Source organism: Podarcis filfolensis, assembly GCF_964270895.1.
Source record: "Podarcis filfolensis genome assembly, chromosome: 3".
NCBI classification, from domain to species: domain Eukaryota; kingdom Metazoa; phylum Chordata; class Lepidosauria; order Squamata; family Lacertidae; genus Podarcis; species Podarcis filfolensis.
The window spans coordinates 12,797,619-12,823,851 of NC_139606.1; the positions used below are offsets into that span (position 1 = coordinate 12,797,619).

Sequence of the window (26,233 nt, forward strand, 5' to 3'; positions counted from 1 at the left end):
ACCTGACAACGGCCACTCCTGTGATCTGGCGACTGACTGGGAACAAATGCAGGCCTGCCTGCGGATTGGCCAGTGGTGGGCAGGCCTTCTTGGGGCTGCTCCCGAGGGAATAAATTGAGGCCTGCCCCAGCCTTCCTCCTCAGCTTTTCATCAGGCTGGAGTGGAATAAATGGCTTCACCCAATGCCTAGGCCAAACCATTGCCATCTGTAATCCGTTTTGGCCCATTTGAACCCAAACTATATGTTGCTGTCTTGTCTGGCGATTCATCACCAAGGGAGCGATGGGTCATGGGGCCTTAGCATGCAATGGACAGTACCCCTGTAGCATTCTTGCACATGCCCCCACCTCTTCCACCTGTCCTCCAATTCCGGCAGGACCCAGCTAGAAGGGAGAGGGGTGTACAGAAGCTTTATTTTCAAGACAAAACACAACAAAACGGTAAATGCTGCCACCACTCCCTTGTCCGGGGATAGCCCAGGAGAGTAACCCAAGGAAGAAGATTACTCTTCAGTGTTACTGGCTGTCCCACCCTGCATTAAAGGTAAAGGGACCCCTGACCATTAGGTCCAGTCGTGACCGACTCTGGGGTTGCGGCACTCATCTCGCTTTATTGGCCGAGGGAGCCGGCGTACAGCTTCCGGGTCATGTGGCCAGCATGACTAAGCCGCTTCTGGCGAACCAGAGTAGCACACAGAAACACCATTTAGCTTCCCGCCGGAGCGGTACCTATTTATCTACTTGCACTTTGACATGCTTTTGAACTGCTAGGTTGGCAGGAGCAGGGACTGAGTGTTGGGTTGAAATAACAACAGACAGGTAGCGAGTGTCATCTGGGAGGCATCCCTCGAGCAAGTCTCGAGGAGTCTCTTTTATTGAATATTACAGCATTGCCACGTATGTACTTATTGCTGATTGGTTAACACAAGTACAAAGCAAAAGGTTGCATATAGGCATTAATCACCGATAGATTAAAGGCTGGGAAAGGGAGCACAGAACTAGACAGGCATGAAAACCTCCTAATTAAAATATAACTAATGATTGATAATGCAAGACTTAAACAATTACGTTCCAATAGATGTGGTCAACTATGCATTAAGAACAGGTCAGGGTACGGTGTTTCATGAACTCAATGTGAACTGAACATTCTGGGATGGTGAGGGAATGTCTTAGTATTAGAATGATTTGTGCAGAACGATTTATGCAGCATGTACAGAGACGAAACTTAGAAGCAAGACTTTCCCAAACATGTCACAGTCATGTGCAGAAACAGGGCTTTCCTACATCTCCTCCTTTCTTTTTTTATTTAAAGGTGAGTGGGACAAAAATACTTCGGGATACGTGGTATGCCAGCGCATGCCTGAAATAAGCCTGTCCACATCTCCCCTAATGTTTACTGTTGGTGCTGCCATTTCGCAAAGTAGGCAGCCATAATTTTATTGGGCGGCTGAGGAGGATAAAAACACTGAGACCAAAGGCGTATGAGACCAGGAATGCATTGGATGAAGCAACATAGCAAAATTAATATACATACTATGATAATAGCATATTGAAAAAGATTGTGAAGCCAATTCAGATTTGGCAACCAGGCAGTGAGCCACTGGGTAAACGAATCCCAGAGGCCAGAAAGTCCAACGTCCTGTTTGATGTGATGTGTGAGATTTTGCAGATGAGAGATTTGCTTTTGAATAGCTTTGGAATTGTCAGTAATATTGAAACAACACATGTCATCCACTTGTTCACAACCATAATGATGAAGCATTAGCAAAGAATCTATTGCAGCGCGATTCTGTAAGAGTCTGTGACGCAATTCACTCTGTTCTTTATTCAAAAGGTGAAGAGCTTGTGAAGTAGAATTCAAGGCTTTTGCTGCGGAGCAAGCTAAAGAGTTAATGTTCATACTATTCCGTACAGCCAATCCAGGGACTCCTAAGAGAAAGACAGCTAGAGAAATATATTCAGATCTGCTAGGGAGAGAAACAGAATCATCACAATCATTAGTCAATTCCACAGAGCGGTGATATCGAGACCGGGACAAATGATGCTTTTTGGGTAATATGATAGACAAACGGCTTAAGCAGCAAGGTGTGCCAGGGCTAATGTTCGCTGGAATATAATTGAATGTGTAGCCTGGGCACGACCAGAACCAGCCTTCAGGCAGCTCTGTGTATTTATATACATAGGAAATATTTACATAATCAGAGCAGTTAAAATTATCCTTACCCATTTTCACACAGTTGGTTTTTGTGCAATTGACCATATGGGCGCAAGTGACATTAAATAAGCCACGTATGGGGTCAACAAATCAATAGCCAGAGGTGGGCGTCGGCGCACTTGGTTACCCCAGTGATGGTAACCGGAATAACCAAGGGTGCGAAGAGAATCATTTTGGGGTAGGGATGAATAAAACCAGGTATCATTTTGCATATCGAAAGGGTCATGGCAAACAGGGATAAGGCAAGACCCAAGGATTTCACCTATTGATACCTGCTGAGTTAGGCAAAAGGAAGAAACATTGAGGGTTTTTGCAAAAGATTCCCACACATTTATTGGTGTGGAATCACCGCTATTAGGAGCAGAAGCAGAGAGGGGCAAAAACAAAACACTGAAAATGAGCACTATCATGGAATTTATATTAAGGCAGGAAATGAGACACAGAAACAAATCTCCATTTCCCACTTTTCTCTTTTTTTTTCTTTTCTTTTTTTGATGAAGATGGGGGTATTATCCGCCAGGGGCTCTGCATTGTTTAGCAAAATGACCTGGGTGTTTGCAGTTGAAGCAGTTGCCTGTTGGCTTATTACCAGCCTGGATGGCACCGGCAAGCAAAGACATCGCATGGCTCTGGCTTCCTACATCGGCACAGGTTTGAATCATATCGGCCAGGTCATATTTGGGGTGATGTACAACTGAATGCAATGCCTTCTTGCAGTCGGTGTTAGCATTTTCAAAAGCCAATTTTTTCATCAATTCATTTTGGGCTGTAGTGTTATCGACCTGCCTAGTGACCGATTCTTTCAATCTATCTATAAATTGATGGTAGGGCTCTGAATGTTGTTGCTTAATATTAACAAAGGAGCTCAGTGGTTGCCCTGAGACAGGGACTTTCCAAAAGGCGCGTTGCACACAGGTCGCGGTGCGACTGAAATGCAAAGGTGTCAGTGTCGGACCAGCGCCATAAAGTTGATTGGCTGTATGCTGTGGATCAGCCAGGGCTGCTGCATTATGTTTAAATTCACTTTCAAAAACTACATATTGCGCCGGAGATAAAAGCATGTGCATCAAATCTTTCCAATCTTGGGGTAGCATTGTGTAACCGCTTGCTATCCCCTCCAGCATCCCTATCACATAGGAGGATTTTAAGCCAGAATCAGTAATGGCTCTCCTTAGTTCCCTCATAACAGAATAAGGAAGCACCTCGTACATTACCTGTTACTGTGCAGTGCCTGGGTTGGTATAGGAGATAGGAAAAGCAGATGGCATTTCCCCAGCCCATTCAGACTCTTCCTCTAAGGACAGGAGCCCTTTCTGCCTAGCTAAAGAAAGCGCGGCGCGCACAGCTCCTGTAGGAGAGCACGCAGGGGCTGGGGCAGGCGAAGGAGGGATGGGGGGGATGTGGGCTGAGGTGGATGAGACGTAGGGAGGGATTGGCAGGGTTGTGAAGGGGGCAAAAGTTTTGGATAAGGTGGGGGATTGTCTGCAGCGGCTAGAAGGGCAGGGGCCGACGGAGATGCCTGAGGTCCTAATCTAGCGACGGCGTCTGCACATTTCTGCCAAGTAAGCAGACAATGAATCGGAGCCCTCGGTTCTGCAAAGAGGGTCTTTCCGATCTTTTGCCAAGCCTCTGACCCTAAAGACCCCGATTCCAGATACCAGGGGCACTGGCAAGCAATCTCACATAACAATTGTTCAATTTCTTTCAAAGAAATATGAGCACCCGCCACCCGCTGTCTAACGAGATGGAGCAACTCCTTGGCATGCTTCTGCTGGAACCTAGTCAGTCCCCCCCCCCCATACTCACGAAGTAGCGCGCTAAGACTTTTCCAGTCGAGTGAAGTACAGGGGCTGGCTGCGTAAGGGATCTGGCAATCACGTCGGGGTCAACAGATGTTGGGTTGAAATAACGACAGGTAGCGAGTGTCATCTGGGAGGCATCTCTCGAGCAAGTCTCGAGGAGTCTCTTTTATTGAATATTACAGCATTGCCACGTATGTGCTTATTGCTGATTGGTTAACACAAGTACAAAGCAAAAGGTTGCATATAGGCATTAATCACTGATAGATTAAAGGCTGGGAAAGGGAGCACAGAACTAGACAGGCATGAAAACCTCCTAATTAAAATATAACTAATGATTGATAATGCAAGACTTAAACAATTACGTTCCAATAGATGTGGTCAACTATGCATTAAGAACAGGTCAGGGTACGGTGTTTCATGAACTCAATGTGAACTGAACATTCTGGGGTGGTGAGGGAATGTCTTAGTATTAGAATGATTTGTGCAGAACGATTTATGCAGCATGTACAGAGACGAAACTTAGAAGCAAGACTTTCCTAAACATGTCACAGTCATGTGCAGAAACAGAGCTTTCCTACAATGGGAGCTCACCCCATCGCGAGGATTCGAACCGCGACCTTCTGATCGGCAAGTCCTAGGCTCTATGGTTTAACCCACAGCGCCACCCGTGTCCACAATTGCAGGCAGAAATTCAACAGGTCTGGTATGCGGCTAAGTGGTCAGGCTTTGGATTTAGACTTGCCCCACAGAAGGCACACAGAACAAAACAGGAAAAATCCTTTTCCAAGATTTATTAAATAAACCACAAGATTAATCATACTTAAAAGTAGGCACATCTCTTACAGGGTTCAAACATGAAAATAAAAACATTGTTTAACATCGCTAGCTAAACATGCTCACAAACGAGAACAAAAGAAGACTTAGGATAGTTCGAAAGTTCTTGGCTGAATCCACTTTCAAGATAACAGACAGGAATTCTACATCACAAAGAACACACATATGAATGGCGACTGCCAGCATGTTGGTAAGCCGGGCAGATGCTGTGCTTGCCAAAGGCTCCATTCCAAACAATTTTATCCTTGAGAACCCACGTGTAATTGGACCCAAGGACTAATCAGTTCTTCTGATTAATTTAAAAATTAACAATGGTCGCCTAGTAGGGTGATAACTCAGCTTGTGACAGCTGGAGCTTATTTGTTCTCAAGACCTTGGGATGAAAGGGTTCCTCCCAATTCCCAGGCACACACCAGATTCTCCTTCCTTTGATAGCCCCATTCACATAAAGACAGCATCTTAGATAACCAGGTGTTAAAACCCACAAATCACTTGGTAAAGTTTCCTTCCTGCAGATGCATGAGATAACTTAATCACACTTCCAGAGCCAATTAGTCTACGGTTTAAAGTAACAAATACACATTCCCCATAATTCTTCTGGTCTTTGGTTCTCCCACAATGCTTTTCCTCAGCTTGACCAAAATTTGTCTAACTAAGATTTCCTAATATCACTACAACCGCAAAGAAGGACATTTTTGGCAAAGACCAAAGGGATACGCAAGGGAACAGAAGGCATGGCATGCAGAGGTGGCAGTGCCATGGAAAAGAAAAGCAGAAGCCGCCTCTGGCTGAGGCTGCCACTCTCCCTGTGCCCACTTAGATGTAGCCCTTCTTTGTGGCCACTTCCCCAAATATCTCTTCATCATATGGCGGCTGCTTTGCTAAATTTATTATAATAGATTTCATAGTTAAAACACTTCCAAAAACTAGCATACAAATAAATACACATTTGATGATACATGGATGAATCTGCATTGCCTTAGATCAGGCATAGGCAAACTTGGCCCTCCAGATGTTTTGGGACTACAACTCCCATCATCCCTGACCACTGGTCCTGTTAGCTAGAGATGATGGGAGTTGTAGTCCCAAAACATCTGGAGGGCCGAGTTTGCCTATGCCTGCCTTAGATCCTAAGGTAACTAAGGAAGTTATCAGTAAGATCGGGGGTCCTGAGGCTTCCTAGGTCAAAACTAGCATTTTGAAATCGAGTCTAGAAAGCAATTGGTAGGTGTTCTAGAATTGGTTTTATATGTTCAGATCATCTTTCACTGGTCGGCAATCTGGCCGCCAAATTCTGCACCACTTGTAGTTTCCAAGCCATCTTCAAAGGCAGCTCCACATACAATGTATTTACACCTTGCCAACACTCCCGCCTTCCCAGATCTCACCAAACCTCCTCAGCTTGCCTAGGCTGCTCACCTGGCCCTGTTTTCATCCTCTGGTTCTCTGCTCTTCACATTTCTTGAGCCTGCATCTCTGTCCTCCAGATACCTCCTTCTCTCCTCACCTGGGTTACCTACCTGCCTAACAGCCCAGCAGCTCATCACACTATGGGTCACAATGCTACCTGTCTATGGCCAAGTGATAACACCCTTGTGATTTTGTATATTGCAGAGATATACTGTGTATACTTTCTCAACACCCAGCATAAACCCTGGCACCTAAAAGGGAGTGTGTAGGCACATTTATGGTTTTCGTTCTGATTGTATATACCGAAAGCTCGATTTATTTCTTTTTTAAAAGAGGCAAGCACTGCTGTCTCCATTACTGGGATTCCTTCCCCAGCCCTGCACTGGAATATCACCAGACTTTATAATGAAGAAGTTCAGCTTTGGTGAATACAAATCTAGGGGACGGTCATGAATCCCTCCCTCAAAAAACAAAACCACAAAAAAGTTCTCTCAAAATATTTTGAGAGAAATTTTGTTTCAGACATCACATGTTCAAATCAGAGTGGAGTGTTTTGTTTTAAAGAAATGATTGAATATATATCTACACCAAGATGTAGAATTTATTGTGCACTGAGGAAAGGAAGAGTGTTTTCCCCTCCGAGCCTGCAAGCATTGTTTAAAAACAAAAACTTACCTCCGACGTAGGGGATCACCACACATAAACAGAAACATAACATCTCAGCCTTGATTTAAGAAGCATCTTCCCCCCTGTCAATTTTTAGACAGATTGGCCTCACTGTTTTAAATCTGTGTTTGCTAAAGAGTGTAGAAGCGCCTGTCAAAGTCTGCTGCGTACAACTTGATGGGTCTGTCTCCTAGGCAACAGAGAACGTAGAGGCAGGAGCTAGTACAAAGCAGGGAGGGCCCCGCTTTTCCACTTTGAAGACACCTTAATAGTACAGTGCACTTTTAAATATAGCATCTGACATAAACCACATCCCTCATAAGTCATGCTTCGTGGTAACAAGGGCACTGACGGAAGCACATTTTGCAAGAGGCAGAGCCCATGGCAAAGGAAGCTGAAAATGTCTTCGCAGAACATTCACTAGATGTTTATCTGCGGAGCCAGCAAAGCCATGGGCCTAAAAAGGACAAAAGCGAGGTAGAAGGAGGGATTTGGCATCTGCAATGGCTAGTTGATGTGATCAGGCTTTTCTAAGAGGGCAATCCCATCTTGTAAGCAATCCCTTGTTTTCATGTTGGATTGCTTTCTGGGGAGCCATATGTAGACCTTACAGCTTTCTATGAAGGGAACAAACTCTCCATTCATATGATATGTACTGGGATGAAGGTGCTGTGACGCAAAAGTCCCTGGTGTCATTATGTTCCACTATCCTTCTTTGTGTTTTCAGATATGATTATTATTTATTTGCTGTAACAAAATGTAAATTGCAGCCCAACCTGTATAATGTAGACAGGCAAAGCACAACTGAGGTTTCCTGTGCCCTTAATTAACTACTTCCTGTGTGCAGGTTCAGACCATTGTATTGCTTCCTGATAAGTGCAGGTGCTAGATTTCTAATTAATAGTCTTTATTCATTGTTTCAGGGTCAGGGTCTGTTCTGGGGATGGAGCACTTTAAACTCTAGACCTGGGAAGGACCTTGGAGCTTAGTTTATCCTCCTGCTCAACATAGGCTTGAACTATTGTTTCTTCTATTATTATTATTATTATTATTATTATTATTATTATTATTATTATTATTATCTTTTTTTAAAAATGGCAAGCAGAGCTCTTCACCACTTTTTTAAGTTATGTGCTTTAAACAGGGAACCATACGCAATGAAGGTAACTTTCCCCTTCATCTTCAAATGCCTTTTCTTTTAAAGAAAGGGATGATGTGTTCATCTTCCATAAAACAAAACTATACAGGTATGTGTGTTTTTGCACGCACACACACCTCTGAAAGGGCAATAATGGGCACTACTGCTGGGATCAGCATTACCAGAAACCCCAGCAAGCAGAATGACTTGGATAACTCTTCCCTCGTGAAAAACACATAACTACTTTTGCAGATATACGTCCAACTTACCTAATAACTTTTTAATGGCTTGGAAATACCCATGAGAATAAAATAAGAAATGTCACCTCTTTTGTGCATCCTTATTGAGAGGTGCATATCAGACGTGAGCAGGACAGGAGCTGGTAATGGACAGAGCTGAAGCCACACATTTTCTTTCTTTCCCTTTTGCTTTCTCTCTCTTTGCCTTTCTCTCTTTCTGTTTGCCTCCCCCCCCCCAAAAAGGCAGCCCACACATTCACACATTTGGTAACCTTTTTTTAAGCCTAAATGCTTAAGGGACGCAGGTGGCGTTGTGGGTTAAACCACAGAGCCTAGGACTTGCCAATCAGAAGGTCAGCGGTTCGAATCCCCGCGACGGAGTGAGCTCCCATTGCTCGGTCCCTGCTCCTGCCCACCTAGCAGTTCGAAAGCACGTCAAAGTGCAAGTAGATAAATAGGTACCGCTCTGGCGGGAAGGTAAATGGCATTTCTGTGCGCTGCTCTGGTTTGCCAGAAGCAGCTTAGTCATGCTGGCCACATGACCCGGAAGCTGTACGCCGGCTCCCTCAGCCAAGTAAAGCGAGATGAGTGCCGCAACCCCAGAGGCATCTGCAACTGGACCTAATGGTCAGCGGTCCCTTTACCTTTAAGTGCTGTATATGGGGGGGGGGGGAGATATATCTGGGGTGGCAACACATGGGAAAAGAAGGATTAATGCTTCCCTCCCCAGCTGTCACTCCTCCCATATTGCAACTTGTCTCATCAAACAAAAGTCCCATTCCTATGAACAATACCTTATCCTAAGCCTAATTGATACTTGGTGGGGGGGGGTGATGTTGAGTAGGGGCTATCCAAGTGCAGGGAAGGCCAACTTTTCCTTCCCAATTGGCACACATACTACCCCAAAATACACACACCCCTTCTCTGCAGCAATTATGCTTTTTTTTGGCAGGGGGGGGGAGTTCCCAGTTTCACTAATGGGAGCTTGTTTGTGGTCTGTCAGAGTAATTGCTGTGCAGGGGATTAAGTCAAGGGAGGGAAGGTACAGACTCCATTCAAAGGCATCAAGGGCTGCATTGAGACCAAGAGCCAGAGATTCTCAACCTTGATTTAAGTTGCATTAGGTCAGTATAATACAAAATAGGTAGTGGGTACTTTGAAGAGACATCTATAAACATTTCCTTGAGCATGTAATGCAATTAGCAAGGTGCTAAGTATTGGGAGAGAGGCAGGAGACTGGAAGTATTTGCAGAAAACTAGAGGATATTGGGGAATCCTGTGGCTCTCCATAGTTTCTGACCATTATCCATGCTGTCTGAGGCTGATGGGATATGACGTCCAACAACATCCAGAAGACCACAGGTTTCCCCATTCCTGTCAACATGTGCTTTTTAGCTAACAGGTGTATCCTACTCTCGGGAGTCCCTGGTACTGCTGCAGCTATCATTTCCATGTTATCAAACATTCCCCACTAGGCTTTGGTGGGCACCAGATTTAGTAACACTGATTGGGGGCTCAGTGGCAATCTGGGCTCCTGCTGCTACTACCCATGTCCCCAGAGGGACATGGGTGGTGCTGTGGGCTAAACCACTGAGCTTCTTGGGCTTGCCAAACAGAAGGTCAGTGGTTCGAATCCTGGTGACGGAGTCAGCTCCTGTTGCTCTGTCCCTGCTCCTGCCAACCTAGCAGTTCAAAAGCACAGCAGTGCAAGTAGATAAATAGGTACCGCTGTGGTGGGAAGGTAAACGGCATTTCCATGCACTCTGGCCTCTGTCACGGTGTTGCATTGTGCCAGAAGTGGTTTAGTCCTGCTGGCCGCATGACCTGGAAAGTTGTCTGTGGACAAACACGGCTCCCTCAGCCTGAAAGCAAGATGAGGACTGTAACCCCATAGTTGCCTTTGACTGGACATAACTGTCCAGGGGTCCCTTTACCTTTACCTTTTACCCAGCATCCCGCTGGCTACCAAAAAATATAATTTTGTGCCCGTTAACTTAGAAGCTGCCAGTCACTGGCCCCTGTCTGCTTGCACTGAGTCTTGAATTGCAAAATAATTTGGTGTAGGGACCTGTATTTTGCAAAATAATAATGAGAAAGAGACAATCTGTGCCCTCTGGGAACTATGCGAATTAAGATACAATTTTGAAAACCTCTCAGCCCTGTTTCTTTAGTGTACCACAAGGGAAGCAAGGGGAATGAAATTTCCCATAATCCACTGTGGTCCCCAGACTTCCTTAATTAACATCACACAATTTAATCTACGAACGTTTTATAATAACATGTAAATATAAATAAACTACAAATAAGTGAAAAGGTGTAATTTGATCCAATTTATAAAGCTGTTCCCTTTTTGCTAACATTTATTTGTTTGCAGCTGGTCTCCCGTGTTAATGAAGCTTAGCTATGAGCTCAGCCAAAGATTTTATTGTAATGTGAAAACCTCCTGACTGTTTATGCAGCAATTCTCTTCCGGCAACTAGTTGGAAGTTGAAGGAAGCACTTTATGTCTGTTAATTAAATGGATCAAGAAGATAAATCCACAATACAAAACAAAGCAGCAGTGATATCGGCTGCCAAACAGCAAGGGATTGTGAAGGTAGCAGTACAGGAGTGGGCAAGTGTAGCTTTGTTTGACTTGGTGTTGAGATTTGTTCATTTTTATTGCAGGCTGTATGCTTTGAAAAGGCATGGATTATGGTTGTATTTTGCAAGTCTGATGCTGAGTAGCATGAGTGTTTGCTGAGAGGTTTTGCCCATATCTATCAGATGTAGAATTCACTCTCTCTGGAAAATAGACTTGGATTAGCCAGGGCAAGATGGTGCTGCAACTGCTGCTACAGCATTTTTTTGCGTCCAGGTGTATGGAATTCAAATATGTTCCACAAGGATGCTTTATTGATTTGATTGTAGCTGTCATTGCAACTCTCCTGGGAAGAAATCACCAACCCTTCCCATCTCAACAAACTCCTTGAAATGAGAATATGATGCTTTGGTCTGCGATGGAGGGAACATTTTAGTTTTGATTTTTAATTTTAGTCTCAGCCATTTTAAAACTTTAGCTTTTGTTTTATTACTTTATTTTAAAACTTTAGCTTTTGTTTTATTACTTTATTTTAAAACTTTAGCTTTTGTTTCATTACAGAAGTGCCTTGTTGCATGAAGGAGGTGAACACAGCAGAGAGAGAGAGAGAGAGAGAGAGAGAGAGACCTCCAAAGGCAGCCAGCAGGGTTTTAAGAGTTTGTTGTTGTTGTTTAGTCGTTTAGTCGTGTCCGACTCTTCGTGACCCCATGGACCAGAGCACGCCAGGCACTCCTGTCTTCCACTGCCTCCCGCAGTTTGGTCAAACTCATGCTGGTAGCTTCGAGAACACTGTCCAACCATCTCGTCCTCTGTCGTCCCCTTCTCCTTGTGCCCTTCATCTTTCCCAACATCAGGGTCTTTTCCAGGGAGTCTTCTCTTCTCATGAGGTGGCCAAAGTATTGGATCCTCAGCTTCATGATCTGTCCTTCCAGTGAGCACTCAGGGCTGATTTCCTTAAGAATGGATAGGTTTGATCTTCTTGCAGTCCATGGGACTCTCAAGAGTCTCCTCCAGCACCATAATTCAAAAGCATCATTCTTCGGCGATCAGCCTTCTTAAGAGTTAGAAGTCCTTAAAAACATTGGGGGACATTGAGGGCTACTTAAAGAGTGTGGCCCTTACATTTGAGAGCGTGGGAGAGAAAGGAAAAAAAGCCAAGGAAATCCTGTCTGACAAATTCTGGGTGCAAAGGGTACCTTTCTCATGAAAGCAGTGGGTAACATGTGGGCATGTTTCTTTGTCCTCCAGGCAGGCAACATCACCATGAGGTCACAGTGACCAGCCTCTTTCCTTCAGGGAGGCAGCATCATCATGAGGCCACAGTGGCCAGTCTCTCTCCTTCAGGGAGGCATCATCATCATGAGGTTGCAGCGGCCAGCGTCTCTCGTTCAGGGAGGCAGCAACATCATGAGGTCATAGTGGCCAGCCTCTCTCTCCTTCAGGGAGGCAACATCATCATGAGGTCACAGTGGCCAGCCTCTCTCCTTCAGGAAGGTAGCATCATCATGAGGTCACAGTGGCCAGCCTCTCTCCTTCAGGGAGTCAGCATCATCATGAGATCACAGTGGCCAGCCTCTCTCTCCTTTGAGCATGCAGTATCCACATGGGGTCAGAAGGTTCAGCTTTTCTTTGATTGAAACAGAAAGCATACTTAATTTCTCTGTCTTTTAGACAGAAGGAAGAGCATTTGGGCACGGCGTATATTTTATTCAGGTGAGCAGCAGCAGTGTGTGGTTACAGTGGCTACTAGCATCTGACTAAGTGAAATGGACAGCAGTGGATTTTGCAGGCAGGTACTCTGGGCGTTATATAGCTTTTTCTGATATGGAATTCCTCAGTCTGGCCTGATAACAGAAGAGGCAGAGAATGTCAGCATCCCTTCCAAGGAGAGGAAAACGTTCTTGTGGGATTTTATGCCTCGCGTGCCCAAATAACTTGATTGGCCTCAGGTACAATGTATCTTTTGCAGTGTGTGCTGCTCCATCTCAGGCAACAAAACAGGAGGGGTGCCCATTTTAAGGATTCCTTTTCCTTTATCTCTCCGCTCTGGATTAAATTACTACTTAATTTTGCATCCCAGGCCAACAGCAGGCAGATGTAGGCAATCTTAAAACCAATTTTCGTGTGCTTCTGGTTAGCGTTGATGGCATAACTATAAGAGGAAACTGCCCCTTAAGTAAGTAGCTGCTAGCAGGCAGGCAGTATAGGGATGGCAGTGGTGTCTCTTTTTCTGGTGGAGAAATGGCTTTTCGCCATTTAACTTCTCTGGAAGCTCATCATCCAAATATCTTGGCTATTAGCCTGTAGTTTCCTTAACAGCTGATTTGCCATTTAGGAAGTCTCCAACGGGATTGACTAAAAGTAAACATGTACCCCTGCTTTAGATTTTTCACTGGAAGAAGGGAACTAACTATATCTAGCTGTCTACCTAATCAGCGGATAATCAAACTCGGATATTCACTACAGATAAAGTAAGCTAATATCACTAGGGGGAATCCATTCTGCTCATTCACAAATATCCAGAAATTGATATAACCCATAGTTTGTAAATCCCCTTAATATCCTTCCAGAGGGATAATTGTAACTGGAAAAGAAGGGAGAAAACAAAAGGAAAAACCAAAACAGACACAGTGTTTCAGAATGAAACTCCTTGTAAAGTCAGGCATTATCCAAGATTGGCAAGGGACGGTTGTCTTTTAAAATAGATTGTTCAAAATCTTAAGGCTTCTGCAATTATCCAGTACTGCAGTCTGTTTATTAAGATAATTTTTAGCTAAAAGTTGATGGGAACGTGGTAGCATAATATTATGGAGATTGTCATACACTTGCTAAATATCACCTGTACTTCCTTTTCTTTTTAAAGAACTATGGCCACATATTATTAAGCAGGTTGGCTTACTCTTAAAATAAGCTCACCTGTCACCCTATATTTCCTTAATTAAAAAACTGTCTCTCAGTTGAGCCGTTGAGAGTAGTCACTCAGCAGCCACATTGTGCAACACAGCATGCCAGTCATTCTTCAGTATCCTTTTTGTTTTAGAAGTGGGCGAAAAATAAATCACTTGATGGAGAGCAAAAATAGCAGTATGTTCTTAAATTTTAAAATGTTTTGCTAGGGTTTATGTTTACAAGTCTGCTTTAGTTGTACTTAGACATTGGTCCCATCTACCCTATACATTTAAATCACCATCGTTCCATTTTAAACACTCATGGAAGCTCCCCAGGAATCCTGAGAACTGTGGTCCCCATACAGAGCTACAGTGTCTCCAAAAAGCATATTCCCTACGTTATGTTTCAAACAGCTACCAAACTGCAAAAATTGGCGCTTAAAATATCAGAAGTTGCTTGATTCATATCCTACTCCACTCAGTAAGTTTTCTACTCTGAATTCAAAGGGAAAACTCTGTGATTATATTTTCCATTATGGTGCTGAATTGGACAGACAGGACATTAAATTAATAATTTTTAAAATGATATAGACTTTATAAATTGGACCATCAAACGGCTGATTACCTTGTAAAGCCCACATTTCCAAAGCTTAGGCAAGCATTTATGGCCTTCCACTTCCAAACTGCCTACAGCTCTGCTCGGTGGCAGATATTCTCTCACTCCCATGGCACTACATTTGTGGGGCACCAGAAATTGAGGACCTACCTCACTGCTTGTTCTTTTGTTCACTCTGCCCTGAACCAAGAATGAAATTTCTGGGATCTGTTCTGCCCCACCTACACTCTGATACCACTTCAGAAAAGATTTTCTACCTCCTGTCAGACACCAACTGTAGGGTAACCTTCAAGGTCTCTTTGTGTCCTAGCACAGGGACCCCCAAACTCGGCCCTCCAGCTGTTTTGGGACTACAACTCCCATCATCCCTAGCTAACAGGACCAGTGGTCAGGGATGATGGGAATTGTAGTCCCAAAACAGCTGGAGGGTTGAGTTTGGGGATGCCTGTCCAAGCAGCAATGAAAGTCCAGGCAAGTGTTGTTATAGAGATTGCTGTTGACTGCTTTGGGGATGCTCTTATTTCACCACAATAGTTCAGCAATTCCAAGAGTTCCCTAAGAAGAGTTAAAACCACTCTGAAAACTGTGGCTCTGCCAGGGGAATAAGGTCTCCTATCAGCTCTTAGCACTGTTATCAAACTACAGTTCTCAGGATTCCTTGGGGGAAGCCATGACTGATGGAATTGGCATGATCTTGCTTTAAATAGCGTGTATTATACACATTTATAATTATAATTCTGATGTTTCCTTAATTTATTCAATTAAAAGCATCTTTAACATATTTTTTGTCCTCCTCCCATTACACTCCCCTGTAAACCTCCCATTCCCAAAAACGTCCCACCAGATGTTTGCCTGGTAATGTAAGCAGCAGCCCCTTCCCAAAAAATCCAAAGATATTTCTCAGATATATACAGATATTTCAAAGATATATACTCAGCAGTAAAAGAGCCACCATTTTCTCAGGCGGGGTCATATTTTTGCAGAACCTTGGACAGAGAATTTCAGCCCAGTCCTAGCTGAGAAGTCCTTTGCCACTTCAAGGGGGAAAATCTTCTCTAATCCACCAGTCTACTTCCCTGCGAAGGGTTGCAGTAGATGGGAAGGAATGCTTTATCGAGAAGCAGCTGAGAGCAATGTCCTGTGTGGCGTCAGCAGATTTGCTCATGAGTAAGCATCCAGGCAGGTGGCGCAGATGGTGCTGTGGGTTAAACCACAGAGCGTAGGACTTGCTGATCAGAAGGTCGGCAGTTTGAATCCCCGCGACAGGGTGAGCTCCCGTTGCTCGGTCCCTGCTCCTGCCAACCTAGCAGTTCGAAAACATGTCGAAGTGCAAGTAGATAAATAGGTACCGCTCTGGCTAAACGGCATTTCCATGCGCTGCTCTGGTTCGCCAGAAGTGGCTTAGTCATGCTGGCCACATGACCCGGAAGCTCCCTTGGCCAATAAAGCGAGATGAGCGCCGCAACCCCAGAGTCGGCCACGACTGGACCTAATGGGCAGGGGTCCCTTTACCTTTACCTTTAAGCATCCAGGCTGCCACTTCCCAACAGGTCTTCTGCAGTCATTGTTTCAGTCTTGACTGCTATGTGTCGCACACCTGAAAAGTACAGCAAAAGAAATTCGAGGAGGAAACAAGCTGGGAGCTTCCAAAACTTCATTACTGCAAACATTTCACAGGGGGTCTTCTGAAATCCCTCATGGGCTCACATTTCTAAACAAGAGCTGCATATTAGGACATGAAGAAAATGTGTCCATTTAGAGAATCCCTTGAAGAGCTGAGACTCTTGCTGGCTGCCAGGAGATCTACATTCAGCCTGACATTATCATTTGCAATAAAAACAATGAGTTTTTCAGATTCAACAAAAGCAGACAGAACGGAATGATCTTGAAACTTTCTCTCCCCTCCCCTCTGAGTAATCAGTTTATGTTCTTATTTTCTCTGTTGACTAAATGACTGGAAAGAGTCCAACTGAAGTTGGCAGAAGACATTCTATTAATAACACAGGCATATGGAGGATATTAGAATTTCAGTGCATCATTACCTGTCAGTGCTACTCATGAAAGCGCATGGGAACTGAATAGCACATTGGCAAGACTTGGTCGTATATTTCTGGGAATGTTTCTTTTTCCTTTGTAGAAGAGCATGAAAAGTTATTCCAAAATTTCCCTAGCAGGTTGACTGCCCTCTGTTTGGCAGCTGAAATATAATACTTAAGTGAGAACTGACCAGGAACTTCTGAAGATATCAAACTTCACATGTCAGTTGGTAATACGACTTCAGGCAACTCTCTGGGGTTTTTTTTTTTTGGGGGGGGGGTGTTGCGTCCTGGATCATTGTGTGCTTGCATGAAATCACGTGTAATTGGAACACCCATTGAAAAACCCTGCAAACACCCCATCACGCCCCCTCCCCATTCCACTCCTTTTGGTGACTTTTAGTGGCATTTCCGGGTCACTTCTAGGTTCAGCATGATATGTGGTTGTGTACATATTGGACGTGCCTAAAACAGCAGCTGCTTGTACAAGGGTATGTATACATTGGTGATGACTCTGTGTTTTTTTAAAAAAAAATAATATTTATTGAAGTTTCAAATAATTACAAAAATAAGAAAAAAATAATAAAACAAAAAATACAAAATACTGAAAAATAAAAACAATTAAAAACAAATCAATCCTCCCATTACTTATCTTTCATTGGCTTATTTCCCTGACCTTCTCACACCTCCCTTTTTTGTATTCTAGGTCAGTTATCCATTTCAGCAAATCCTTTCCCTCTTTTCAAATTATTGTCCTGTAAATTTATTTTGAAGCTAATATAATTTTACTTTCCCTCCTTTCACCAATTAACAGTCTATTTTTCCTAAGTCTTTATAGCATATCTGCTAAAGTCACATAGATTCATTTCAACATCCTTCTAACATTCATTAATTTTACAATGTTTCTGTAAATAGTCTTTGAATTTCTTCCAATCTTCCTCCACCGACTCTTTTCCCTGATCTCGGATTCTGCCCGTCATTTCCGCCAGTTCCATGTAGTCCATCACCTTCATCTGCCATTCTTCCAGGGTGGGTAGATCTTGTGTCTTCCAATACTTTGCGATGAGTATTCTTGCTGCAGTTGTAGCATACATAAAGAAAGTTCTATCCTTCTTTAGCACCAATTGGCCAACCATGCCCAGGAGAAAGGCCTCTGGTTTCTTCAGAAAGGTATATTTAAATACCTTTTTCATTTCGTTATAGATCATCTCCCAGAAAGCCTTAATCCTTGGGCATGTCCACCAAAGGTGAAAGAATGTACCTTCAGTCTCTTTACATTTCCAACATTTATTATCGGGCAAATGATAAATTTTCACAATCTTGACTGGTGTCATGTACCACCTGTATATCATTTTCATTATATTCTCTCTTAAGGCATTGGTGATGACTCTGTATCCGATGCACTCCCGGTGCTAGTTTTGGAAGCTGCACACAAATAATGCTCACAAATGATGCTCACAATCCACACTGATTGTGTAGCTTCTTGAGAAATACTGCTGTGTGGTGTCTTTTTGCTCAAGCCGGCTTCAGTCCGGCTCGCAAATTCAGTCTCGATTCACTTTGTACTTGAGACAGGTGTCTGCATTTGAGACAGACATTGCGCACGTGCATCCGTCAGCTTCACAAATAGGTGTTTGGGAGCAGGGTATTACGAGAAAGGGAGACAAAGCACACCATGCACTTGGGGAGAAGACAACCTCTCACCCCTCTCTGATGTGTACAAAGCCATGCATATGCATCCTGACCTGCACTAGAGAAAAGTGACCTTGCTGCGCTTTCAATTGCTAATATGTACACTCAGGAACAAGTTGCCCTGGTATACTTGTTCTGTAATACTTATTTCAGTGTGTTGGGACGATGCAGAGGATTGTTTGGATAGTTTATCATTGTTCTGTTATTTATATGATCATTACCAGCCCTTTTCTCTCACACACATGTGTGGGAAGCATATCCATTTATCCTTTCAACCTTCCTGAATGGTAGTTATTAAAGAAGCCTGACGAAAACATCAGGTATTCCTTTTCTGCAATCAGACGCTCACCGTTGTGACATTTCCAGCACTGATAAATCAGTTGCTTAATTGCAATTGAGGAAAATGCAGCACAGCCACAGTAGTGGCCTTGGATAAAAATGAAACGTTATTCTCTGGCAATCCGAAAAAGCACATTAGTGAAAGTATGTGATGCAGCAGTGGTTTGGCCCACTTCTCCTCTTCAGCACTGGGAGAATTAGGGTGTGTTTACACATGGCGCTGTGGTCTAAACCACTGAGCTTCTTGGGCTTGCCGTTCAGAAGGTTGGTGGTTCGAATCCCCACGGCGGGGTGAACTCCCGTTGCTCTGTTCCAGCTCCTGCCAACCTAGCAGTTCAAAAGCATACCAGTGCATGTAGATAAATAGGTACCACTATGGCAGGAAGGTAAACAGCATTTCTATGTGCTCTTCTTTCCATCACGGTGTTCCGTTGCACCAGAAGCAGTTCAGTCATGCTGGCCACATGACCCGGAAAGCTGTCTGTGGATAAATGCTGGCTCCCTTGGCCTGAAAGCGAGATGAGTGCCTCAACCCCATAGTCGCCTTTGACTGGACTTAACTGTCCACGGGTCCTTTACCTTTACCTTACACGTAAGAACCTACCTCCATTCCAGGGCTGAGCTACTATTTTTCACATGGTTGTGCTTGGTGGACCTCGGCATTTTAAGTAAGATGCAAAGTCAAACTCTTAAGGGTTGCAGTCTGCTCATTTTTGTTCTTGGATCACTTGAAGAATAAAAAAAAACCCATAGAATCAAGGCTGCTGCTGATATGATAAATAATTTGTTGAGCGTGTCTTGTTCTTCTGGGATGAGTTGAATCCAAACAAAGGTGTACTGCAAGCTGAGTTATTGAAGCTAAAGTATGTGCCTTTTTGAATTTCTTTTCTCCCAGGGCAGATATCGGTGGATGGATTTATGAGATATTTGAGTGGAGAGGAGAACGGAGTCGTTCCACCTGAAAAACTGGATTTGAATGAAGATATGAGCCAGCCTCTGTCTCACTATTTTATCAATTCGTCGCACAACACCTACCTCACAGGTGCAGTAAGGGGGGGGGGGAGCAGTTTTGACAAATTAGATAATGTAGATTTATTATTAATACAGTAGAAATGCATTTATACCTGCAGATGATTGGGAGTTCATGGAGTGTCTAAACCCTTCAAGGTAGGAAGATGCTGACCCCTGAAAGGTGGTTGGTTACCTGGTGATGTCTATCTTAACATCAGTTTCTTCCTTCTCTTTTTAAAATTATTTTAAAATAATTTTATTGAAAAGTTTTCAGATATACATTTCCACATTAAAGTCTTACAATATGCCAATACATTCAATGACTTCCCTCCTTATCCTTCCAAGACTCCTTTGATTTAACCCCAATTCCTGCATATTCTTATTTATCCAATTGGTTCAAATTCTCCCCTTTATAATATCCCTTTAAATATGTTATACTGTTGATTTTACATTAATGCTGCCAGCGTTTTCATCTGTGTACGATTATTTTCTACGTGCTCAACCAAAAATTTCCACTCCTCTCTCAGTACTTGTTCTTCCTGCTTTCTTATTCTACTTGTTAGGCCTGTTAACCCTGCATATTCCTTCATCTTAAATTGCCAATCCTCCTTGTTAGGGACCTAACCAGGAGCAAACTCACCTGTTCAGAATGGGCCCTATTCATTCAAACTACTTAGCATGTGCTTAATTTACCTTGGGCGTGAATTAATTCCTTGGACAGAGATTGGAGCAATTCCCACAGCCAGATCTGCCAGCCCTCCTTCCCAAAGCTACCCTTACAAGGGTAGTGTCGGGGAGGTCTCCAACTTTAGACCTAGTTGCTCACATTGCACACATATTGCAAGATCTATATTGTTACACGCCACCCCAAACTCTGAGCAGTGTGAGATTCCAGGGGTTCCAGGTGCTCACCCAGGGTTCATTTTTTCCTTTTGGAAATTAGGCACAGAAGAGACTGTGGTGTCCTTATGAGATATGGTTTACTTACACATATATGCAACCTGATGGAGGGGCTCACAGCATCAACACCCCAAGAGCAACTTGTTTCTCCCACAGCCACAGCTTTGGATTCAAACAGAGATGCACAATCTCTCTGCCTCTCTGGCTTTTTCCGTTTGCTGCCTTGCTTCTCAGTTGCATAAACTCTAAACTCTGGCTTAGTACAAGCCCTTTGATCTTTTGTCCTCTTAATGGCCCATTACCCAGGAGGCTAGCCTGCCTGGCTTAATTAGCTATTAACGCTTCTTGAATCCAGGGATTAGAAGGGTCTAGCACCCACAAATTCATAACAGTGTTATTCAGAACGCACCACCAGCCTGAGCAAGTGGAAGGGGGAAAGACTGATTTTCCACTAAGCCCAGCAATGGATGTGTAGAGAGAAAAATCTCACTCCACACTTGGGAAAGCTTGTCCAGGGTATCATGGCTGTAGCATTACTTTTAGCAGTGAGAAGGAAAAGCAGTACGGGGGAGTAAGTGTTGACTTTACTCTGCCCCTACCCACGGGTGGCGCTGTCATATAAACCACTGAGCTCTTGGGCTTGCTGATCAGAAGGCTGGCGGTTCAAATCCATGCGATGGGGTGAGCTCCTGTTGCTCTGTCCCAGCTCCTGCCAACCTAGCAGTTCGAAAGCACGCCAGTGCAAGTAGATAAATAGGTACCACTGCGGCTGGAAGGTAAACAGTGTTTCCTTGTGCTCTGGCTTCCGTCACAGTGTCCTGTTGCACCAGAAGCAGTTTAGTCATGCAGCCACATGACCCAGAAAGCTGCCTGTGGATAAATGCTGGCTCCCTCAGCCTGAAAGTGAGATGAGTGCCTTAACCCCATAGTCACCTTTGACTGGACTTAACCGTCCAGGGGTCCTTTACCTTTACCTTACCTGTCCCTACCATTTGCATCATTCTGACTGGAACATGACCACAAGATTATTGGACCTGTTGACAAAGTATTGCAATATTGTAGATGTCTTTTACCCAATTAAAGCTGAAGCTACTGGCCCTACCTTGTATTTAAGAAGCAGCTGCTTGAATGTGTTGGAAATGCTTTGCTCATTGATCTTTCTCCCATAAGTATCATTTCAAACTTTGTGTGGGATGTATCATGTTTAAATGCTCCCACACACAACTAACCCCCTCTTTGTACATAAGCCCCCCTTTCTCTGGATTGTGATATTTATGTCACCAAAAAAGCAATGACTTCCAACATGTTGTGTGGGCCTTGGTCATTTTGACCATTTGCATCTGATGTGAAACTACATAAGCCACTAGCAGATTCAAGCAGGCAGCATAAGGCTATAATTACAAAGATAACATTATTGCATTTTTTTTTTTTAAAAAAGCAAATGGTTGCTCTTGAAAATAACTATTGCTGTTAAATTCATATGCAATAGTTGGATTTGCTGTTGTCGTCAAGATAATACCAATAATTAGGGATCAAGCTTGTTATTTTCTCTGCAACATCAAACATTGAAGGTTAGAAAGACATTTTTCAAATTGGCCATGTTACATATAATGACAGATATTGCTCCTGACGCAAACTTACGCTGTCATGTGTCCGGATGTTGACATTAATACAAGGTGAATAACCGCAGGAAGAGTAAAAAAGAAAGAAAGGTATTGCCTATTATTTGTTTCATGAAAACACTACTTTGAGTTCAGAACTGCAATATGCATTGTGTCAGTGTGCACCAGTTGTTTATTTATCAATACTGAACAAGGTGCACAACTTAAAATTCTTTTCGCAATTTAACTTATTTTCTAACTGGATACCTAATGGTTAATTGTTGTGCAAAGCAGAGATACTATAACACATCCAGATTGGATGCATTGCTAAGCCAAACCATGGCTTAACATGAAGGAGCAATAGTGTGAGTTCCCTGACAACACAGGGCTAAACCTTGGTTTGGCTTAGCATTTTGTCTGAATCTGGGCTCATGGTTTGTCTTGCTCCAGATAAACCACAAGTTGTAAACCAAGAATAAAACTGCTAAATACTTCTTTTATTTGTTTCAGCAAGCCTGCTCTGACATTTGATTGTATTATGTTTAGTTAAGTTTTTAAAAAAATTTATTGTTGGCTTTTGATAATTTTTTTTTATGGAAACAGGTTTTTTTTTAAAAAAACCTGAATGGCCTACACATGTTGTTAAATTAATTAAATGAGTATATGGAGGGCCACACATCGTCTAGCCCTAACATAAGCAGTGAGGGACAAGCAGTCCATTTTATTTGGCAAGGTGCAGAAAGTAGAGACTGTCCCTCTCCGAGGCTGAAGTTTACAGCAAGTTCAAGTTTTCCATTATACACATTTATTGGAACTAATTAAAATGGTCTCTGTAGTATGTAAGTATCCCAAAGTTCCTTCACAGGATTGTTCTGGATTGATAGCATTGTTCTGTGTATTAAGTATAGAAATTACCTACAACAACAGATAGTCTGTAAGTGCCCTGCTATTTTTGTAATTTAATTTGAAATGTGTCCAAGACCAGGTAAGAATTTTTCCGTTACCTACAGTCTTTGCTTATCTCACCCCTGCCCCCTAACTGAAATCTCTTTATCTTCTGCTGCTGAAACCTGTAATAATTCTGCTGAAGAAGCCACCATAACTGCACACATTATTTTAAATGTGACTGCACAATGGATTTATATAAAAGCATTATGATGTTGACAATTTAATTTTTAATGCTAACTCTTGTGTTATTTTGTCAGCACAATCTTGTCAGGACAATCTGTTGTACTGGTCCACACCCAGTTGTTAGGCTGTTTTGTGCCCACAAGGAAATATTACCATATATTTATGAGCGTGATAGTAAAAGCTGACATTTTGCAAATGATAGTCTTTAGTGGTTCTGTAAATACCATCTCTCACCCCAGGAGGCCCATCAAATATTCCTGTGCTGTGACTTTGCCAAATGCAAAATTCAGTTGACCGTCAAATCGTCTTTTGCATACGCCTTTCAATACGCTTGGACATGGACACATAAAATTTCCAAGACCCCAATTAATGTTTGGATAACCTGGGCCAGCTCACACATGCACCTTGCTATATATCTATGTAATGGAGTTGATGTGCATGGGCCCCTCTCAGTTGAGCAAGATAACCTATGGCATGAGTGTTCCCTCAGTAGAAATCCAGTTTGATCAACTTCCACCTACATCACCAGTGTCCTCAATATAGGACCAGTATTGATCTGACCACAGGGCATTTGTTTTTATTTATTAAACAAGTTTTAGATCACTTTGCTGCATATAGCAATTGAAGTGTTGTACATGGTAAAAACACAAAAAAGCATGCGCTCTGAGAGCAATAGAATCAAACAACAATGTTATTGTTTAGTCGTGTTTACTCTTTGTGACCCCATGGACCAGAGCATGCCAGGCATTTCTGTCTTCCACTGCCTCCCGCAGTTTGGTCAAACTCATGCTGGTAGCTTCGAGAACACTATCCAACCATCTCGTCCTCTGTCGTCCCCTTCTCCTTGTGCCCTCCATCTTTTCCAACGTCAGGGTCTTTTCCAGGGAATCTTCTCTTCTCATGAGGTGGCCAAAGTATTGGAGCCTCAGCTTCACGATCTGCCCTTCCAGTGAACACTCAGGGCTGATTTCCTTCAGAATGCATAGGTTTGATCTTTTTGCAGTCCATGGGATTCTCAAGAGTCTCCTCCAGCACCATAATTCAAAAGCATCAATTCTTCGGCGTACAATAAAACAGTACAATAAAACAATAAAACAGTACAAATTCTAAAAACAATGGGAGGAATTCAATATCTCACTAAGGTGATTGTTCCATCAAGGCAAACATTTTGGATTGCGTGTCAAGGCCCCACACCCCTTCCTTTGATGAATAAAGACATGTGGACACCAGTATTTTAGGTTAATGGGCAAAGAAAGACCACAACTTTATTGGTTACAGAATGTGAGTGATATTGGCTTTAGGCATTGGACCCGAACCCGGACTATATCTGACTCCTGCCCACCATGCAGGAATTCTCACAAGGGTTAACCACCAGTAGGGGGAGCCCTGTTGATGTACATCAACTCAGAGATCACCCCCCCGCCCAGGGCCAGTGGAAAGGTTGTACCATGGCCCTAGCCTCCACCTGGGCTTCGGACAGGAACCACGAGCTACAGATTCCTTTAACAGAATACCCTTAAAGGGGAGGGGTAGGTGATGGCCACAACCTCCCCTCCCATAAACCAAACTTTTCCAATGCCTAACTGCCTGACCTTACAAAGCTGTGACAATTTGCTACAAGGTAGGCGAAAAACAAGTGGCTGGTGCCAATCTGCCAAGTGGGAAAATTCCTAGCAGGCCCCTTCAACAGGTGACCAACCAAAGTCCATAGCAAGGTCAAGGTGTCGAATGCAAGAAAAAAGGGCGGGAGGGCAGGAGATCCGCAGAAGCCATCTTCAGCTCTTTGACCAGCTCTTACCATCAGAAAAGTGACAGGGGTATACCCCAGGGAAAGCCTTCCTAAACAAAAATATCTTCAGTAGGTGTCTAAACATCATGATGTTATGCACCTGTCTGATTTCAGCTGATAATTGATTCCAGATGGATGCAATAATGGAAAACCAATTGGTATAGTTTTTGTAAAACATTCAGGGATTTAAGATATGTAAAATGGGATGCGGGTGGCACTGTGGTCTAAACCACAGAGCCTAGGGCTTGCCGATCAGAAGGACGGCGGTTCGAATCCCCATGACGGGGCGAGCTCCCGTTGCTCGGTCCCTGCTCCTGCCAACCTAGCAGTTTGAAAGCACGTCAAAGTGCAAGTAGATGAATAGGTACCGCTGTGGCAGGAAGGTAAACAGCATTTCTGTGCGCTGCTCTGGTTTGCCAGAAGTGACTTAGTCATGCTGGCCACATGACCCGGAAGCTGTACACCAGCTCCCTCGGCCAATAACGGGGCGAGCTCCCATTGCTCGGTCCCTGCTCCTGCCAACCTAGCAGTTTGAAAGCACGTCAAAGTGCAAGTAGATAAATAGGTACTGCTCCAGCGGGAAGGTAAACAGCGTTTCCATGCACTGCTCTGGTTTTGCCAGAAGCAGCTTAGTTATGCTGGCCACATGACCCGGAAGCTTTCTGAGGACAAACATTGGCTCCCTTGGCCAGTAAAGCGAGATGAGCGCCACAACCCCAGAGTCGTCCACAACTGGACCTAATGGTCAGGGGTCCCTTTACCTTTTTAAGATATGTAAAATGAACCATGGAAAGAGAAGAAGGGGAGTCATTGATATCTTAAGGATGTAAAATGTGTGTTTGAAATTGTAAAACAGAAAATTTAATTAAAAATATATGTAAAAAGTTAATTGATTCCAGAGAGCTCAAGCTGCAACGCTAAAAGCCTAGTTTCTAGGACAGGCTGAAAGCATCCCTGGGCCATCATAGACTCTCAGCGGTGCCCCAATTTGAGGAGTGCAGTTGTCAGACAAGGAGATAATAGGCAAGGCTTTCTCTTAGATAGTCTGGACCCAAGTCAGTTAAGGTCTTTAAATTAGACAACCGGAACTGTACACGGTTAGCATATTGGAAGCCTTTGCAGCTCTCTCAGCAAAATTGACAAGAGTACCCCCGTCAACAATCTAGCTGCTGCATTCTGCACCAGCTATAGCTTCCTGATTAAGCCCAAGGGACGCCCCACATTGAGTGTGTTTCCAGTAATCCAGTCTCTAATGAACACACCCTTAATGCGAACACAACCCTTTTGTGAAAGGACGTGTGGCTGGAGATAAAAGCCCACAAAAAAAATTCAGAGTGGCTGAAGTT

General features: G+C 43.5%; 1 protein-coding gene and 1 long non-coding RNA gene across 4 annotated transcripts in view; one reads left to right on the forward strand and one right to left on the reverse strand.

Moving 5' to 3' along the window:
* PLCB1 (phospholipase C beta 1) overlaps positions 1-26,233 on the forward strand; it is a 466,407-nt gene that overhangs the window by 301,872 nt on the left and 138,302 nt on the right. For all 3 annotated transcript variants that reach the window (XM_083606830.1, XM_083606829.1, XM_083606831.1), the window contains one exon: positions 19,351-19,497. In XM_083606830.1, coding sequence (XP_083462956.1) covers positions 19,351-19,497 — 147 coding nt within the window. The remainder of the gene's footprint in view (positions 1-19,350; positions 19,498-26,233) is intronic.
* Positions 1-26,233, reverse strand: part of LOC310759588 — a 283,329-nt gene that overhangs the window by 158,500 nt on the left and 98,596 nt on the right. The gene's annotated exons all lie outside the window — the stretch shown is intronic.